The sequence below is a fragment of the Myodes glareolus genome, chromosome 4 (genome assembly GCF_982192425.1).
Source record: "Myodes glareolus chromosome 4, mMyoGla1.1, whole genome shotgun sequence".
In the NCBI taxonomy this organism is placed as follows: domain Eukaryota; kingdom Metazoa; phylum Chordata; class Mammalia; order Rodentia; family Cricetidae; genus Myodes; species Myodes glareolus.
In genome coordinates this window covers 54,936,980-54,957,650 of record NC_142029.1, presented here as the reverse complement: position 1 = coordinate 54,957,650, position 20,671 = coordinate 54,936,980, and the positions used below count along the sequence as shown (strand labels likewise).

The 20,671-nt window shown below is 42.4% G+C and overlaps 1 protein-coding gene across 1 annotated transcript in view; it reads left to right on the top strand.

Annotated features, from left to right (window-relative positions):
• Atp1b3 (ATPase Na+/K+ transporting subunit beta 3) overlaps positions 1-20,671 on the top strand; it is a 31,942-nt gene that overhangs the window by 9,053 nt on the left and 2,218 nt on the right. The window contains exons 2-5 of the mRNA XM_085689576.2: positions 7,214-7,342; positions 11,240-11,347; positions 15,543-15,727; positions 17,274-17,324. Of these exons, the coding sequence (XP_085545702.1) occupies positions 7,214-7,342; positions 11,240-11,347; positions 15,543-15,727; positions 17,274-17,324 (473 nt within the window). The remainder of the gene's footprint in view (positions 1-7,213; positions 7,343-11,239; positions 11,348-15,542; positions 15,728-17,273; positions 17,325-20,671) is intronic.

The following is a 20,671-nucleotide window of genomic DNA, read 5'->3' as shown; positions in this document are numbered from 1 at the left end:
GATCCTGAGTTCAATTCCCAACAACCACATGGTGGCTCACAACCATTAGTAATGAGATCTGGTTCCCTCTTCTGGCCTGAAGGCAAACATGCAGGAAGAACCCTGTATACATAATTAATAAATAAGTCTTAGAAAAAAAAAAAGAATGATGGGGGGGTCAGCTGGGCGGTGGTGGCGCATACCTTTAATCCCAGCACTCGGGAGGCAGAGGCGACAGGAAGATCTCTGTGAGTTTGAGTCCAGCCTAGTTCCAGGACAGATTCCAAAGCTACAGAGAAACTCTGTCTCAAAAAACTAAAATAACAACAACAACAACAGATTTTTATTTGTTTGTTGTACATCACCCCACCCCAGTATAAGCAAGATTTTATAGCCCAGGCTGTCTGGAACTAAAAATAGTCTGGGATAATTGAACTCCTCATCCTCCTGCCTTCATAGAGTGCTGGATTACAGCCCCTGGCACCCTGGCTGTGCTAGGAATTGAACCCTGAACTTCATGGTGCTAGACCAGTATTTTAAAATCTAAGCTATGTCCCCAGTCCAGTTTACTCTTCAACTAACTAAAAACTTGACAGTGTTTCGTCTTTCTTTTTTTAGTCAATACATTTTTAACTCTTTATTAAATCATTTTTAATATGTATGTGTGTGGAGTTGGCACATGTTTTTTTGAGACAGGGTTTTTCTGTGTAGCCCTGACTGTCGTAGAACTCGTTCTGTAGACCAGGCTGGCCTCGAACTCCCAGAGATTCACCTGCCTCTGCTTCCTGAGTACTGGGATTTAAAGGCATACGCCACCATGCCTGGTTTTTTAAACAGGATCATAGGTAGCTTTGGCTGGCCTCAAACTATGTAACCAAGGATGATCTTGAATCCCTGATCCTCTTGCCTCAGTTTAAGGCCTGGGATTACAGACATGTGCTACCATGCCTGCTTTGTTTTTTAGTAAAAATTTTAAAAAATAGTTTTCTGTGGGTACAAGAGATGCCAGGGATTGAACTGAGGGCCTCACATCTGTTGAATAGGAGTTTTAACCCTGAGCTACACCTCTAGCCCACTTTGTTTTCATTTAGTTCATGGCTAATTTATGAACAGATTCTCTTAGATTTGAAGAGTGTGTTTTTTGATGACCCCAAAGCTCTGTATCTTAGGCAACTTGATTGTTTTTGAAAAATACTTGCTGTCCTTGTTTTCTCTTTGTTTCTGGACATTTGGCAAAGGTACATTAAAGTCTTTATTCATGATTGTGGGGCTTTGTATATATTCATTCACACACACACACACACAAATATAAAACAGGACTACAAAATTTGAACCCACACAAAGTCATGGAGAGTCGGGATTTCATGTAACCAAGTATGCACAAGGCCTGACATCTGTCCCCAGCGCAGATCAATAAATCAAAGTACTAAACAGAACTGAAGGTATAGCTTAGCTGTAGAGTACTTATCAGCACCACAGGCTCCTTGGTCTGACCTGCAACAGTGAGTGTGGGGACCTCACTAAGCATAGAAGTACATGTGACCCAGAGATAAATACCCAAGGGAAATGAAATTGATATCCAGCACATCATGTGGGAATATTCTAGTGTAGTTTGTAATGGTAGCTCAAGGGTCAGTGAGATGTATATTTTATTAGTACAGTGGACTAATAGCCACAGAGAGGGCTGAAATGCTCAGACATGTTTAGATACAGGTGAGCCTTGAAAGAAGTCATTTCTCTTTATGTGACATTTTTAGAAAATTGTGCTTGCTTGAGCCTGGTGAGGTAGAAGACAAAGAATGAGGATGAGTATGAGGGGGGCGGTAGGAGATAGATCGAGTTGTATAAATCTGGACATACTAGAAACAGTTAAACTGTATAGTACATTTGAATGTCGGTGGCAAACCATATTCTAGTAACATTCTACTTTTGTTTTTAGGTTTTTCTCTTTTTTCTTATTTTATTTCATTTATTTATTTTTTGTTGTTTAAATTCTAATAACTTGCACAAGACTTTATAGACTGGTCAGCATTGCAGCAGGCTGCGCTACAATACATTACGTGAAAGAGAGGACATGGGGGAGGAGGTGGGTAGGATACAAAATGTACATGTATGAAACTGTTAGAACAAAAGATTAAAGATTCAGATATACTAAACATTTTAAACTTCGTGTAATCTAATGTAGTTACTTTTTTTTTTTTTTGAAAAGCATACCTGCCTCTGCCTTAAAATAATTAAGACTATAAACAGAATGGTTATTTATCAAGTAAAAATTTCTGGTCCCAGAATCTTCTGAGCTGTCTTTCATGTCAGATTCCTGTGAGTAACTAGAAAATTTGCAAAGTAGTGAACCAAATCATAAGGCTCAGAATGCTGAGGGTGTGTACTCAGGGCTGCTTTTGTTTCCATTTGGTCTTTTTGAACCAGTGTCTCATATTGTAGCCCAGGCTGGCCTGCATTCCGCTGCCATACTCTTGCCCAGCCCTCTGGGCTGGTAGTGTGTGTCCAGTTTTGATGAAGCTTGTGGTTCCTTGAAGAACTTGTCTTTATGCCCGGTTTCTCACGTGATCTTTAGAATCCTGGGATTTTCTGTTGTCTTTGTTATGCTGATGAAGACATTAAGTTAGTCCGGCTTCAGAATGAGGGCTGACCCACATCCCAATGGTTTAGGGATGTTGAACTCAGTTGACTGTCAGGAAAGGAAGAAGGGGGTTGTAAATTGAGTTCCTAGAGCAGTCTAGGATTCAATCTGGTGTCACTAAAAGATGAGACTCCAGTACAAACTAAGCTGTATCTTTGTGGCTCCGAGGGTATGAGCAGATGTGCTGGAGGCTTGTCCTGACCACAGGACCTGAGAGAAACCGTACAACTCTCCTGAGTTCTGTTGGGGTTTTCTAGTGAGGGATGGAAGCTGAGGATAAGGAGCAAAATATTTCCAAGACACAGCTGGGACTCAGCTTTCTGGTGGAGCATCTGAGTCCTGGTAGTAGGACTACATTTTACAGTTAGAGCTGAATTAAAGGGACAGAATGGGATGGGACCTGTTTGTTTGTGAGATGGGGTAAACCTTGGTAGATTTCTTGCTTCTTAATTGTATAGATAACACATGAACCAGACCCCAAGTAAGCTTTTTTTTTTTTTTAAAAAAAAAAGATTAGGTGCAGTTGATTAGGTTAGACTTGAACCCTTATGTTTGCTGTAAACCGCACTGCACTTCCATTCCACACGTTTCTAGTTTGTTGCTGGAGTTTTGTTTCTATCTTATCAACTCTCAGCAGCTAATGTCTCCTGAGTTGGAACCTGAGAGTTGTCCTGCCTGCCAAATATGAGTCTTCACACATGCACGCAAACGGAAATGGGAATGTGAAAACAAACCTTGATTTCTGAGTTTTCCTTCTGTAAAATGAATACTTGGGTTGGTACTACTGTTAGCTTTGTTTTGGTGCTGAGAGTGGGAATGGAAGTAGGGCACTAGATTAGAGCCAGGCCAAACTAGCAAGACCAATGTTTCCAGCCATCCTGGCGCACTGAGCTCTGTCCTAGCTCTGTCTCCTCATCAGAAATGAAGGAAACCATTTTGAAAATTGGTCGTCTCAAGAACAAAAATAAAAGTCTGGGCTGGTAGTGAAGTCTAGCCAAGTACCTTCAAGGCCCTGAGCTTAATCCGCAGTATGACAGAAAAGAAGAGAAAGCAGTAGGGTCAGTCAGTGCCCACTGCAGGTAGTTGTACATACATGCTGATGCTGCGACCCGGAGTAGAATCAGAAGGTAGCACTGGAGCTGCTGGACAGTGAGAATGGCTTTTGCACAGAATGCTGTTCAGTAATAAATTTCAGCCCTCCCTTTTCTTTCTTTCTGGCAGGGTCCTGCTATGTAACCTTGGTTGTCCTAGAACTCACTTTGTAGTCCAGGCTGGCTGAAATGGAGATTCTGTGACAACCTCCTGTTCCAGCCTCCCTTGTGCTGACATCACAGGTGTGACCATGCCTGTCTATGATATCGTGATATTTCTTCAGATTTTTTTTTTAATGTGTGTTTTGCCGGCATGCATGCAAGCGCACCACAAGCTTGCCTGATGCCCTTTAAGGGCAAAAGAGGGCATTGTACTTCTTAGAACTGGAGTTAAGGATAGATGTGAACCATCAGTGTAGGTGTGGTGACTTGAACCTAGTTCCTTTTACAAAAGTAACATGCTCTTAAATGCTGAGCTGTCTGTCCAGCCCCATTTCTTCAGATTTTTTTCTTGGAAAAAAAAAGGGGGGGGGTTCTCTGTGGCTTTGAAGCCTGTCCTAGAACTAGCTCCTGTAGACCAGGCTGGCCTCGAACTCACAGAGATCCTCCTGCCTCTGCCTCCAAAGTGCTGGAACTAAAGGCGTATGCCACTGCCACCCGGTGATGCTTTGTGTTTTGAAGGGGGTATTTGCTGTGAGTTCTAGGCTACTGTCCACTTGCAGTCCTGCCTCAGTCCCTCGGGTGCTGGGATTACAGGTATGTACCACCATATTCAACACTGTTAGTTTCTGCCCTTGGATAGTGACTAAAGTCTCTTGAAGGATTTGAAGTCAGCAAGTGTTTATCAGTCATGTGATAGAATGGTTGTTTATTGTTTGCTGCTGTGGTGTGTAGGGCAAGCAGACACTGCACACTGCAAAGCACACTGACAGCACACTGCAAAGGCTCCACACGATGTAAAGCTTTAGATGCTCTTGGTAGAACCACCTTGTTGTTGAGTTCAGCCCATCTGCAGACTTAACTACAAGTCCTGAGGCAAGTTATAACTTTATGTTTTTATTTTGTCATTTTTTCTTCCTCCAGAGACGAAGAGATGGTTACATTGAAAAAGTGTCAGGACTCTTGTTGAGTAGTCTTGGATGATATTTATAAGAGAGGTTAGTTTTAGTTTTTAAGTGCTAGGTTTGTGTTTTGGCAAATAAGCACTAGAAGTAACTCATTGCCTGGTATCTAGTACAGGGTACTGTGGGGGGTGTTTTCAGTCAGGGTCTCGTGTACCCTGGGTCGGCTCTAACTCTTGTAGCCAAGGATGACCTTGAGTTACAAGCAGGAGCCACCACACCCAGTATGTAGTGCTGGGGAAGGAACCCAGGGCTTTGACGTGTTAGGCAAGCACTCTGCAGACTGAGTTACATCCCCAGCACAAATTTGTATATATATTTTATTAATTCAAGTCCTCATGTGAAGCTTTAACACTTATCTTTTATTGTATAATGATTTTTGGATTGTTCATGTTCATGAGTTTCATTTATACTGTTTTCCCTGGGAATTACACGTTTGCAGATGTGAGACCTTTTGGGATGATTTTTAAGCACTTTTCTCCCGTCTTCGCCAGCGAGCTCTTCTGGCATCAGTGTGCTGTTTGTCAGGATGTGTGCGACACTCCTGAGCATTTCCTGTGAGCACCTAGGACTGGTGCTCACTCCACTCTGCGACCTCTTCTAGAGGCAGTGACTGTTTCTTTTCTCACTGTAGCACATGACTCACCCCATGGGATGGGTTTTTTTTTTTTGTTGTTTTTTTGTTTTGTTTGTTTTGTTTTTGGTTTTGTTTTTCTTCCTTTTCTTTTTTCTTTTTCTGCAGCAGGACCGAAGTGGGTGGTGGGAAGCGATGCTGCCTGAAGGTGATCTCTGTCTCTTCTTTCTGTCCACTCACTCTGTGTCTGGTAACTGGGAGAAAGGGTAGGATGCCGTCTAAATTAACAGTCCAGCCAATGTTAGACTGTTCGACAGTCAACATTGCTTAGACTATTTCCCTTTGAAGTGGATTTCTGGCCTGCAATTAAGAAAGTTTATCTAGCTTTGGGTATAATCTGTTTTGGGATCTTGTTCTTTGAGAATCGAAGAAAGTTGTGTATCAACTTGTGGGGTATGAGTGAATAAGTATGTTCAGATTTTCATTATTATGAAATTTATAAGCCCTTTGAATTTGTTCCTGTGGGAGTCCTCTTAGGAGTCCCTGCCACACCTCTGCTAGGAAGGGACTTAGATATATTAAGATGGGAGTAAAGCGGGTAAGATCTCAGTTCAATAGAGTTGAATATTCTTTAGTTTTTCCTTGCATCATCCATTACTTTTTAAAAACATTTAAATATTAAATTACTTCAACTATATTCTGATATATAATTTTGAAGATAGTCATTTCTAATATTAGAACTTAGAACATAGCTGATAAGGGAAAAATACTGATTATTTTTGGTGTTCCCAAAACAAATCATTGGCTTGAGATAGACCTAAGTGTTTTCCAGTTATAGGGGTGGGACTGAGTTTGGGTGTTGAAATGTATCTGTCACATGGTGCTTTGTGCCTAGCTGCAGAGCTGTGCCCTGGGGTGCAGTGCTTGCTTCTGGTCTTGTCCTCTTCTCTGCATGTTTGCATGAGCCCTTCTACTTAACCACTGTTTTCCAAACTTTACTGAATTTCATCTTTATGATTTTTTTCCTTCTCTGCACATTTCTTGGTTATTCTTTAAGTTAACTCACCCTTTAAAAATGTAAACATAAAGCTGAGTGTGGCAACACACACCTTTAATCCCAGCACTCAACAGGTGGGTCTCTGAGTTTCAGGCTAGTTTTTTCTCTCCAAAAAGCTACAACCGCCGCCTGCCCCCCCCCCCCGCCACCCAATAAACCACTACCAACAAAATCATAACAACTGTAATGTATATAAAGTATCTGAAATACAGGTATAGAGGAGAGTTGGTTTAAAAAAAAAAACAAAAAAACTTGCCACTTAAACATCTGAGTATGTTGGGGGAGGCTGGCCCACCTAAAGTCATCTTAGTTGTGGGAGCATGAAATTCTTTTTGAGAAAGGCACTCCCCCATGTGCTGGACTTTAAAAGCTCTTGTTTTTTTTTTTTTGAAGGGGGTGGTGGTGTTTCTTGAACTCAGAGAGATCTGCCTGCTTCTGTTTTCCTAGTCCTGGGATTAAAGGTGTGTGCTTCCACCATTCGGCTAAAGTTCTGACTTCGAACCAGAGTATGAGTATTGAAAACTTCTTTGCTGGAAGGACATGATGAGAGGAGGGCTCATGGGGTCAGAGGCAGCTGCCTGCCAGAGCTTCCTTTGCTTAGGCAACTTCTGTACCCTCCAAATGAGGATACTTGGCTGCGTGCATGGCAAAGCATGGGCTCCCACCCTTGCATTGAGCAGTTGGTTTGCTCGAGCCCGTGTGAGTCCCTGTGTATATCTCACATCTCACCGGTGTTTGTCTCTCCTACAGGTCTGATCTTGCTCTTCTACCTAGTTTTCTATGGGTTCTTGGCTGCACTCTTCACATTCACAATGTGGGCCATGCTCCAGACACTGAATGATGAGATTCCGAAATACCGAGACCAGATTACTAGTCCAGGTAATGGTGTTGACATTATCATAGCTTTTAAACATCACAGCATATGGTTAAACCTTAGTTCAGGACTGTGAACTTAGTAAGTATGAACTTCGTACTTACAGTCACTTACTGGTCAGTTTTGAATCCTTTGACGGGAATAAGCAGAAATGAATGTTTTAGTGAAGTGAGTTGAAATCTTCAGATTTCAGAATCTGAGTTCAGAAGGTGTATAGCACCTATATAGTTCTGAGTTCAGAAGAGTTCAGAAGGTGTATAGCACCTTCACACTGCCTTCAGTATGGAGGAAGCACATGTTTTGGCTCTGGCTTGAGTTAAACCATTAATCTCATAAAGTAGATGCCCTGTGGTTTTAACTAGTTGGTATGAGAGTGGTAAAAAAGATGACATCATTAGAGAGTAAAGGCGATGTGTTCTTTATATGCCTAATTCTCTGTCATTTAAAACTCTGTTATACTAAAGAATATATTTTTAGCAAAAAAACCTCTTACCTGAAAAATTAGTTATGTAAACTACATTTTCTTCATCTGATTTTTTTTTTTGAAACAGTTTTTGAATGCTAGTTCTGCCTCAGGAGTTGGCCTCAAGGAACTGGTAGTGTTTGTGTGACAGTACTGGAAATTAAACTGTACCCCGCCCCCGCCACAAAGGCTAAGCAAGTGCTCTAGCACCAAGTTACATCCCTAGCCTAGTCCTGGCCTTTTCAGCTGAGTAAATCAATATTTATTAGGAAAAGTGAAAAAGAACTCCATAAGAGAGGTTCTGAGGGAGTGAGGTCCTGGGCTTGATGACATTTTAAGAGGAAAAGCAATGCTTGGAATTCCCCAAGTGTAACAAGTTTTCTAGAACAGGGACATGCCTGTCTAGAGGAATAGAATCCAGGTAGCAAGGAGAATGAGTGGGCCCAGCAGGTGAGGAAAGTGGAAAGTTGCTCCATGGAACATTTGGTTGTCAGCCACTTTTGATGTGTCTTCCAGGGACCACTTGGCAGTGTCTGGAGTCACTGTTAGTTACTGGAACTGGAGCGGTAGTTGCCAGTAGAAACCAAGGATGCTACTGAGCAGGACAGCCCTTCCTTCCCAACAGAGTTATCCCACTCAAACTCATGCTGAGGCATCCCAGTCCATATTTTTCCCACTTCGAGGAGTTCTGACCTTTATTACCAAAGAATCCACACCAACTTCCACAGCCATTTTTTTATTCTAGTTTTTTTGTTTACAACTAATATACCTTTTGTCCTCTGCCTACACTAATTTAAGTTTCATTTTCTTCCTAAGTTATATATAACTGTGTTATTATCAGCCATAATCTAATCTAACTTCAGAAATGCTGAGCTTTTTGTCATTGTACAAACCATCTAAACAGTAAAGTGTGTTCAAAACTGAGTTCTAAGTTGGGTGGTGCCAGCAAATGCCTTTTAACCCAGCACACGGGAGGCAGAGGCGGGAGGATCTTTGTGAGTTCATGGCCAGCCTGGTCTACAGAGCAAGTTCCAGGACAGGCTCCAAAGCTGTACACAGAAAATCTGTGTCCAAAAAAACCCAAAGTTCTGTATTATTATTCATTGTATTGTAGTTTTACAGTATAAATAAGTAAATATATAAACAAGTGCATATTTAGTACAAAGTTTTAGGTATGAGAAATGTTTGCATTAAAGCTAGAAGCCAGATTATTCTTTGTAGACAAGTATGTTTGCCCTTTCTTTGCTCTATATGCATAGCTGTCAACTCCTAATGAAATTGTTACTGTTTGTAATTCAAATTTGGTATGTAAGAAACATACTTGAATGCTTATTGAAGGAAAAGGGTATTTACAGGGTTCCAAATGGAAACTCTTTAACTGAAAAGAGTAGACTGTCTTTAATATGTTTCCATAGTTGGATTTTGAATGATAAAGTGCTTAGACTGAGCAGGTGGGCACCTGCTGGTGGCTTATACTTATGTTCTTAGTATTCTGGTATGCCCAAGGGGTTCTGTTTTGTTGTTTAATCTGTAACAGCAAGCATGCAAAAAAACCCTAAAATAGTATTTGATAAAAACCTGGGTTTAGAAAGTTCAAAGTAAAAGCAAGGGAGATTGCTCAGTGTTAAGAGAACTTGCTGTGTAAACATGAGTTCAGATTCCTAACATTCAGTAAAAGCCAAGCATTGCCACTTGTACCAGTAACTCCAGTGAGGAGGGTGAATGCAGGAAGGCCACAGGCTGACTGAGTAGCCAACTTAGCAGAAAAAAATGCAAGCTCCAAATTCACTGAGAAATGACCGGCTCAAGAATAAGGTGGAAGCTGATGAGAGTAGGGACACCTGATAGTGTGCTCTGGAATGCATGTGTGCATGCTCTCCATCCATCTGCCTGTCCGTCCGTCCGTCCATCCATCCATCCATCTATCCATCTCTCACCCACGCATACACAATTCAGAGTAAAATAAGATTTTTTTTATTTGTTTGTTTATAAAAATTTCCACTTCTTCCCCTCCTCCCCATACCCTCCCATTCCCCCCACTCCCTCTCCTCCTCCCTCTCCAGTCCAAAGAGCAGTCAGGGTTTCCTGCCCTGTATGAAGTTCAAGTTCCTCTCCCCTCCCTCCAGGCCTAGGAAGGTGAGCATCCAAACAGACTAGGATCCCAAAAAGCCAGTCCATGCAGACAAAACAAGTCCCAGTGCCATTGTCAATGGCTTCTCAGTCAGCCCCCATGTCAGCCACATTCAGAGAATCCGGTTTGATCACATGCTCGTTCATTCCCAGTCCAGCTGGCCTTGGTGAGCTCTCATTCGACCAGTCCCCTTGTATCAGTGGGTGAACGCACCCCTCGCGGTCCTGATTTCCTTTTTCATGTTCTTCCTCCTTCTGCTCCTCATTTGGACCTTGGGGGGCTCAGTCTGGTGCTCCAATGTGGGTCTCCGTCTGTATCGCCATCCATCGTCGGATGAAGGTTCCCTCTGGTCCTGCCTATCTTGCTCACGTTTTCCCTCCTTCTGCTTCTCATTTGGATCTAGGGAGTTAAATCCAGTGTTCCAATATGTGTCTCTGTCTCTATCTCCATCCATCGCCAGATGAAGGTTCTATGGTGATATGCAAAATATTCATCAGTATGGTTATGGGCCAAGGCCAGTTCAGGCACCCTCTCCTCTGCTGCCCAGGGAACAATCTGGGGACCTCTCCTTGGGCCTGGGAACCCCTCCAGAAACAAGTCTCTTTCCAACCCTAAAATGACTCCCTTAGTTGAGATATATACTTCCCTGCTCCCATATCCATCCTTCCTCCCCCCATCTCATTCCCCCACGACATCCCCAATCCTCCCCCTCTCCCTTCTCTCTAACCATCTCCCCTTACTTCCACACCCCCCCCCCCGTGCACCCAAGTTTGCCTTGCAATCTTGACTACTTCTTATATCCAGGAGGATAACTATATGATTTTCTTTAAGTTCACCTTCTTATTTAGCTTCTCTAGGATCACAAATTATAGGCTCAAAGATCTTTAACTATGGCTAGAATCCACTTATGAGTGAGTACATACCATATTCCTCTTTTTGTGTTGTTTCCCCCCCCCCCTCCCCCCGCTGTAACTAGCTCTGTAGACCAGACTGGCTTTGAACTCACAGAGCTCTGCCTGCCACTGCCTCCCAAGTGCTTGGATTAAAGGCACACAGCACCTGGCAAAACAGTATAAAGGAAGGAGTGATGGTTATAATTAACTGAAAATAATAAAATTTAGGGACTGTTTCTAATTAATTTATCTAACTAGTTTTAAAGATTTGAGTTCTTTTAAATGTCTTTCATAATTGGATCAAAATAGAGAGTTGTTGATAATTGTAACTTATCTGTGGACACATAGCCCTTCGGGAATAAAAGTAAGGAAAGGTAATTTCTTACTGTTAATAACCCTCTCTGTCTCTTTTTAGGACTCATGGTTTTTCCAAAACCAATGACTGCCTTGGAATATACATATGACATGTCTGAGCCAAGTACTTATGAAAAGTTCACTGCAGACCTGAAGAGGTTCCTAGAGCGTAAGTGTGACCTAGAAGAGGGAGAGCTGTAGTTCCTGCAGAGCCCAGGGCCACATGGAATTGCCTGTAGAAGCAGCATTTTTAGTCTGTTTTCCAATTTTGTTTCCCCGTTTCAAACACAGACAGCTGGGAGGATATACAAGTAAACTCACTGTCAGCTGTAAGAATGAAGGCAAATCTGTGTCCTCTAAACAGTACCTCTGAGTGTCAGAATCTGCTGTGGTGCTGGGAATGGAACATGGTGCTGGCATGCTGGGCAAGCCCCCCCCCCCAACTGCTGGCACCACAGCCTGTTACGGGCTCCTTTGTATCTGGGACAGGGCCTGTGTCAGATTTGTAATGTGCTCATCTTGCGTTTGTTAAAGAGTCACCAGTACATAATTCTCTTTAATAATCATTGTAACCAACATCTTTGTTATAGCTGGCTTAACCAAATTCCTATATAATAACAGTCAAATGAGTAAATAGTAAGAGCTTTGGTTTACTTGACCATCTTATCCCTTCTCAGCCACACAATACACCACAGTTGTTCCCTAGTTGCCAAAGTCATGGAGAAGCTCTCCCAGCACCACTGTCTGTCTTTCTAGACTGTTAGCTTTCTCCCCTGTCCTGTGCTAGTGGGTCTGCTCTGGCTGGTGGTTTCACTATCACAGCTTCTTTCCTCTAGCATTCTTCCCCATCTAGTTTTTGTTTGTTTTTTTGAGACAGGGTTTCTCTGTGTAGCCTGTCCTGGAACTAGCTCTGTAGACGAGACTGGCCTCAAACAGAGATCTGCCTGCCTCTGCCTCTGGAGTGCTGGGGTTCATGGTGACCACCCCCCACTCCCCAGCTGGATTGTGGGTTTTGGAGGCTGGTGTGAGATGCCTGGTTGACACTAAACCCTTGAAGGATGAGGGAGCCAGAGAATTGTCTAAAGTCACGTTCATCAGGAGGAAGAATGGCTGGATATAGCAAGCCAGGAAGTAGTAGGAGATGGACATTGGGGCTTAAAGGAGGACTGGGTTTTGAAGGTCCTTAGAGGCCTGTTGTATTCCTTGACTCCTATAATTGACCAGGATGGGAGATTTAAGAAGAGAGTATACATGGATTTATTTCATGTTTGAAGAATCACTAAGAAGACTTTTGAAATCAGACAGCAGAATGGATCTTTTTGGTTTTTGTTTTTTCTTTGTTGAAGATTTTAAGATTTATTAAGTATACAGTATTCTTTCTGCATATATGCTTACACACAAGATCTCATTACGGACTTTTCTCATGTGGTTACTGAGAATTGAACTCAGGACCTCTGGAAGAACAACCAGTGCTCTTAAACTGAGCCATGGCTCTGCTCTAGCCCTGTTTTCTGTATCTTTACTACTATATTTTTTTTTCCTGAGGTAGAATCTAGCCCACACTGGCCTTGAACTTATGGCCCTCTTGCCTTAATACCAAGTGCTGGGCTTATAATTTCTTATCTCAAATCAACATTGAAATAAAATTAAAATGCTTTTTTGGATTTCATTTTCAAAACCATTTTGCTGGGAGGTGATGAGGCTTTTCACTTGGGCCTTCAGTGACCTGAAATATTTCATACTCAGCTATTTGTAGGTTCTTTGTGTTGTGTCTTATGTTTCTCTCATTTTGTTTATACTTAAAAAACTCTCCAGAGCTTACTGTACCTTTTGATTCCCTTGGAGTTTTGTTTTTATTTTGGATTTTTATTACTTTTTTGAAAAATTAGGAATATAGTGCATATGTTCGTTGACCAAAGGACATCTTGTAGGAGCAGCATTCTCTCTTAAGTAAATTCTGGGAATTGGATTCGGGGTCATCAGGCTATAGCAGAAGCTGCTTTATGTGCTGAGTCGTCTCACTTAGTACACTGGTTTTGTTTTTAAATATTCACCTGTCATTGTTGGTTTTTTTAAGAATTTCCTTCCCATATCCAAAAGACAAATATATGGTTTAAAAGTAAAGGGTTTCTTTTTTTCCTTCTTCTGATAGATTCTAAATTGAAAGTTTTATTTTGTTAAAATTACCTTTTAAAAACATTCTTATTTCAAGCTTTCCTCGGGTGTATGGGACTCTGGTTACTCTGAAATTGTGACTGTCTATGTTCCTATCATGCCCTCACACTCCCAGCTCCTTGCGTTTAATTTTGTGTAGAAGTGGAAGTCTGCTTGACAACCATTCTAAACAGCAGCTTTGCTGCAGAGGACGGGCACCTGGGGAGTGTGGAGGAGTAGTGAGTAGAACTTTCTCGGACGTCCCGGCCATTCTTGGCTTTGAATTGAATGCATGTGATTGGGCTGCAGCTCAGAGGTAGATGACATGTTTAGCACAATGAAGCCTGGAGTTCAGTCTCTTCCACCCTTCTCAGAAACAGATGCCCTTGTGTTATAGTTTGTTTTCTGTTGCCCTGATGACCACCATCAAAACCAAGTCAGGGAGAGCAGGGTGTGTTTCAGCTCACCAGCTTCTATCTAGTTCATCCTTGAGGGAAGGGTCAGGACAGGAGCTGAAGCAGAGACCATGGAGCTACCCACTGGCTTACTTTTTTTTAAAAAAAATATTTATTTATTTATTATATATACAATATTCTGTTTATGTGTATGCCTGCAGGCCAGAAGAGGGCACCAGAACCCATTACAGATGGTTGTGAGCCACCATGTGGTTGCTGGGAATTGCACTCAGGACCTTTGGAAGATCAGACAATGCTCTTAACCTCTGAGCCATCTCTCCAGCCCCCTGGGTTACTTTTTTATTTATTTATTTATTTTTAAATACAGCCCAGGTCGACTGCTCAGGGATGGCACTGTCCACAGTGGACTGGGCCCTTCTACATCAATTAGCAGTTAAGAATATTCCTCAGCTGGGCTGTAGCGGCGCATGCCTTTAAACCGAGCACTCGGGAGGCAGAGAGGCAAGCAGATCTCTGTGGGTTCAAGGCCAGCCTGGGCTACAGAGTGAGTTCCAGGCTCCAAAGCTACAGAGAAACCCTATCTCGGAAAACAAAAAAATCAAAAAAAGAAAAAAAAAAGAAAGAAAGAAAAAGAAAATTCGTCAGACTCATTAATCTAGTTTTATGGCGGCTGTTCTTCAGTTGAGTCTCCCGCTTCCTTGGTGTGTGGAGATACCAGTCTGGATCAGCCATCACTGTTGATAACCTTCTTATCCACAAAGTATCAAAAACAAAACTAAATCCCCACTACATTTCCTCCTGAAAGCGTTCCCTTTGAAATGTTTCTGTTTGTGTTGTATTGGATGGCCTTTTGCGATACCAGTTGTATACACATGCCAGTAGCTGTCACTGGGGTACTTTAACAGTGTATCCTAATTCTGAATGGCTTTCGCTAGACCGGGTCACTGAGGGAGAGCCCTTTAGACCTCTTCTCTTTCATGCCACTGAATGCCAGCAGTGCAGCTGGCACAGAGTGAGACTGTATTCTGTACATGCATTTCTCCCCTTCCTTCTTTCTGGTTCCTAAACATTGTACTTTGGTTTAAATGTACTCCATCGTCCCCGTGTGCAGCATCTTTCTCAGCTGGCATCTTACCCGTGCTGCATCGGGTCTGTTTCACGTCTGCCTGGTTCTGTTCTGCATAGCATAAATGCAGTCATACCTTTTGACCACTCTGCCTGGTATAAAATCTTTTAATGGAACATCATGGTTCTTTTGGCAATCCTTCTGCCTCCAGTACTTCACAGTTTTAACAAAATTTCCATGGTCCAGCTTCTCCCTCTCTTTACCTTGCCAGCCACCTTAGCACCTGCACATCCCCCCTGCTTTCAGGTCAGTGGCGTCCCCTTGCCGTAAACTGTTAAGAGTGCCCTTTCTTTCCATCTCCCTGCGGTACTAAATATACTGTGTGTCCCGCCCCCCCCCCCCCCCCGTGGCATTGTAGGCCCCAGGGGGCAGTAGCAACACCTTTGCACATCCTTACCATTGTAGCTGTTGCTAGTGCCAGGCGTGGTGGTGAAACAGCTGTTATCTAGCCCGGGCACTCTTGGAAGCCAGAAGCTTTAGGGCACTGGCTAACTGTTACCAGGCAACGGAACGAGCTTAGCCTCTACTGAACGCTCGCTATGTTACCTGGTAATTCACATTGCTGCTGTTGTCTTTGAAAAACATTCGTTTGAGGAATAGTTTGACTTGTTTCTGGCTGTGTTTGGTATCTCTTCTTGGCTGATCTGGCACACACGTTTCCTTTTTAGCATATTCTGTAGAAGAACAGAAGAATCTCACAAACTGCCCTGATGGAAAAGTTTTTGAACAGAATGGTCCAGTTTATCAAGCATGTCAGTTTCCAGTTTCCTTGCTTCAAGATTGCAGTGGTGTGAATGATGCTGATTTTGGCTATTCCAAAGGCCAGCCTTGTATTCTTGTGAAAATGAACAGAGTACGTACTTCTTTTACCTCTGCTGCTGCTCGTTTCTAGCAGTCATATGTACATGGGATGCAGCTGTGAAGCTGACAGCTGCTTTTTAGGCTGGTCTGCCTGAGTTAATGCCCTATGAAGTGTCATCTTATTGGAATACACTAACAGGCTAGCAGTGCTAGTTAATACTTGGGGGAAGCGAATATGACCAACGTTCATAGTTTAATTGTGGATTTTATGTAATTTTGTAAATAGTACTAAAGCTTATAGTGGTGTGTATAATTAAATAGTGGGAATATAAATAAACCCATATACTAATGAGCACAATACAGTGTTGTAGTTATAGCCAGTGCTGGTGGGATGTTTTAACAAGATTTCACTAAGGCCAAAACAGTAAGCCAGAAGGAATGTGGAACTTGATCTGTGCTGTAGGTAAGGTAATACATTCATTTTATGAGGATCTCTTCAGTAACACTGGCCTGCAGCATCTGTCCTCACTATATTTGCTATATTGTTGAAAATCTACTCCTGTTCAGAGGACCACCTTCTGAGTTCATTTTCTTAGAAATGGCCTTTGCATGATGGGACTCAGAGATCTTGCTCGCTTTAAAGGCTGGCTTTGCAGCTCACAGGACCGCATCGGATCCAGCTGGCAGCATTTCACGAGTGCTCCAAAGCTGTTATGAGTATAAGACAGGTACTGCTGTCATGTCGTTCTATAGGCTTCCACGACTTGACTTTTGGAGGCCTCTTTACAACTTGCAAACCTTTGAATTTGAATTCAGTATGCAAAACAACAACAAAACCTTAGAAGATAGAGCTGGTGATAAAGGCACTTGCCACCAGCCTGAACTGAGTTTGGCTCTCTATTATCCGTGTGGAAGAAGAGAACCAAATCATGCAATTTGTCCTCGGTCTTCTACATATATCCCTTACACACACACACACACACACACACACACACACACACACGAGTAAATGAAAAAAAATTTTTAAGTAGATGGATGACTACAATTCTAAAAGCAGATCCAAAGGCTGGGATTACAACTCAGATTTAGTGTTTACCTAGTATGGTCAAGGCCCTGGCTTTGGTCTTAGCACCACTAAAACTTACGGTGGGGGAGAGGGATTCTTCCCAATATGTGCCATTAGGAGAAGGGATAGTTATGAACATATTTTCATAATGAATATTGTATTGTAAGTGAGTGTGGTAGTGTGTATCTGTGATCTCAGCATTTGGGAGGTGGAGACAGGAGGATCCTTAAGGCTAGCCTAGGCTATAAGCAAAATCCTTGCTCAAAACAAGTAAACAGAATAGTTTGTTATATTCTGCCCCTGTGTAATTTAAAGGTTTGTTGTTTTAAATGTGGCAAGTACATGACTGAATTGCTTTAGTACAGTATTCAACTATATTGGAAGGCTGGTTTTTATGTTGTAAAACACAGGTTAGTATAGCTGAGTTGAATATACAGAGTAGTGCTCATCTCAGTTGCTGTGCCCTGACCCCCAGCAACAGAAGAGGAGCTTCCATTGCATTTATGTGTGTTGACTATGTTCTTAACCTTAGATAATTGAATTAAAACCACTGGACGTTCCACGGATAGTGTGCGAGCCAAAGGTTAGTATTTCAGTTACTAATGCTTTCATATTTATTTTTCTTTTCCTTTCTTCTTTATTATTTTGTTATTGTTATTATTATTATTCCCTTTGAGACAGGGTTTCTCTGTGTTTCCATTACTGTCCTGGAAGGAACTCTCTCTGTAGACCAGGCTAACCTTGAACACAGAGTGCTTAAGGGTGTGTGCTACCACCGCTCAGCTTTCATGGTTTTCAGATACTTAAAAATAAGCATGACCAGACTTTTTAGGGTGACCCTGTGTTTGCTAATACGCTAAAAGACAGGGTTTCTCTGTGGCTTTGGAGCCTATCCTGGAACTAGCTGTTGTAGACCAGACTGGCCTCGAACTCACAGAGATCTGCCTCCTGAGTGCTGGGATTAAAGGCGTGCGCCACCACCACCTGGCCATCTAATACACTATTTAAAAGGACAATTTCTACTTGTTTGTTCTGCACGTATTTGTTCACATACACTGCATTTCATCGATCTTAAGATGTGTTTTTCTAGTTTAGTAATGAAGTTGGCATTACAACCCCAGGGGTCCTGTTCTGTATCAGGATTTTTTTTTCAAGTCTAAAAATTATCAGTGTCACCTGGCAGTTAATGAAATCTGCTATTTTTCCTTAAGGTAGAGGTGCTCTTTTCTGTTTTGCTTTTTTTTTTCCCTAGGAAAGTGCTGTGCACTTCATCCTATAACTTGTTTTCTTTCCATGTTACAGATACAACTAAGACAAACGTATGAATGATGAGTAAAAAGTCTAAAGAAGCAAATAAGCTTGAAATTTGTCAGTGTGCTGCTATTAGCGTCCCTCTCCAGCTGTATGCAGAGTAAACTAAGATGTTTGCATTGAACTTGCTCTTGACGTTGAGGCGAAAACATAATTTCTTAAGTCAGAGATGAATTTCTTACTTGGGCAGAAACTTTGCCATGCAAACATCGTCATGCCCCAGAATCACTTGGGCTTGTTGGTCCCCAGTCCTATATGGGGAGAGTCCAGAATTTGTGCTCCTGAATCCCAGCTGCTGCTGCTGCTGTCCAGGCCTCACTGGGTGGCTGCTTTGGCCCTGCCTTTTGATGGTTATCCAGTGTTTGGAGGGATTGAACAAAGCCTGTAGCTCCTTTTCTAGGTGAATGTGGAGATTACAACCAGAGACAGATCGCTTTACCTCTGCATGCCACACTCAGTTCTCCCAAGAATCTTAGATAGAAAACTAGAGTCTTAATTAGGCACCATGTTACATGCCTATAATGTCTGCACTTGAGAGGATGGGACGGAGAATTAAAAGTTTGAAACTAGCCTGAGCCTTTAAGCATGGGTGCCTTGCCTTTAATATGAGCTCTTGGGACACCAAGGCAGGCAAACCTCAGAGTTTGAGGCCTGGTCTATATAGTGGGTTCTAGGCCTGCTAAAGCTACCTAGTAAAAACCCAGTGTCCCCAAATTACATGAAACAATGCAAAACCCTACTTTTGGGAGTGGGGAGGGGATAAGCCTGGTGTGGTGATGTACATCTTTAATCCTGGCACTTAGGAGGTTGAGGCAGATGGATCTCGGTGAGTTTGGGCCTACAGAGTGAGTTGCAGGACAGCCAGAGCTTCATAATGAGACCCTTTCTCAAAAAGGGGGTTGATTTAAAATAAAACTACATGCATGTCACATGTTAGCTGGAGGGTTTTTGTTATTCGATGTTTGGTGTGGTTGTGTGTACTTGTGCAAGAGCACGTGTGAGATTAGAGCTTTATCCTCTGAACTATCTCATCTTCCAGTAGCTGAACTTTTCTCGATAAATTCTTCTAAAACTCTGCTTACCATACACTTCTGCACTCTTAGCATGAAAGTCACATTAGTGCCAAGTTTAAAGTAAAATAGTTAACATAGAAACATTCTCATCAGTATGACTTCTTCATGTAAAATGTTAAAAATTTTCTTGGTTTTTCGAGATATGATTTCTCTATGTAACAGCCCTGGCAATCCTGGAACTTGTTTGTAGTCCAGGCTGGCCTCGAACTCTCAGAGATCTGCCTGCCTCTGCTTCCTGAGTGCTGGGATTAAAGGCGTGCGCCCCCACCATCTGGCATAAAATGTAAAATTTTAAGCACTAAGAATTGAACCTTACACCTGCATGCTAAGCATACAGTGCTGGTGAGTGACACCTGCCGTGAACACACCTGATTAGGAACACCCTGATGGGCGATCATTCTTAAATGTGGCCATTGTTTCTTGGTCATTATCTACTGGCTTTCCTGTCATTTTATCTAGATCATTAGAACTTGGGTTATCTTTTCTCTTTTTGCTATTTGTCTTGCTACATAATGATAAATGCTATAATCCAAGCTGGACTACATAGCCAGAGCCTGTCTCAAAAAAAAAAAATAAAAATAAGAATAAAAACATAAAAAAAACGCCTTCAGAACATCAGTGAAAGGGAGGGTGTCATCTGTGTACCCAGTACCTTCCCTGCCTGCTGCTTATGAGCGTGGTGATTATGTTGTGCACGTGCACACACACACGGTCACGAAGTAAGGAAGCCGAGAGCAAGGCTGCTGCCTATGCAGTCAGTTTGCCATTTCTTCTCTGTGTGCTCTCAGAAGTAGACACCACAGACTGGCCTGCAGATCGACGGTAACAAGTGTGCTGAGCACACGCAGGAGTCTAAATTAGTTCATCCAGATGGAAAGCCAAGGTGTTGAGTGATGCTTGTGAGCTTGGGGCTGACTTGTTGGGAGTTGTGTTTGTCTCAGTGCCAGGGATCCACTTAGGCGCCATGCATGGGATGTATAGACACAGATACTTAGTGATGGACTGGTTGGAACTTGGTGCTTTTCTCTATTTATTCATGGGAACTATGAATAAATAGTTGTTGCATCGTGGTTTATCCTGATCTGTAATGCAGCCTCTACCTACTTCTAGGTCTGAGTGCTACTCTTTGGTTGTTAGCTTCTGGATGCTATTACTTAAAATCTGGGAGCATAATATTTCATTCATTAGGGAAACCTCAGCCCAAACTAACCAGTCTGTTTTTGCTGTCAGTGGTCAAAGAGCTGGCTTTGCAGTTCATAGGCAGCAGCACCCACTGTAACTGAGAAAAGACTCCTGGGGTATACTGGGAATGGAAGAAGCACCATGATAGTTTATGTGGAAGCATTTGATTATGTAATATTTATAATCAAGATGAGCAGCCATGTGGTAGTGCATGCCTGAAATCTTAGCACTTGGGGAGGCTGATATGGGCAGATTGCCATAGCTTGAAGACAAGGCTGAGCTACACAGTGAGACCTGTCTCAACAGCAAAGACAAGCAGTTCTCAGAAATACTTGTAATTAATGTGGCTGAAGCAATTTCATCA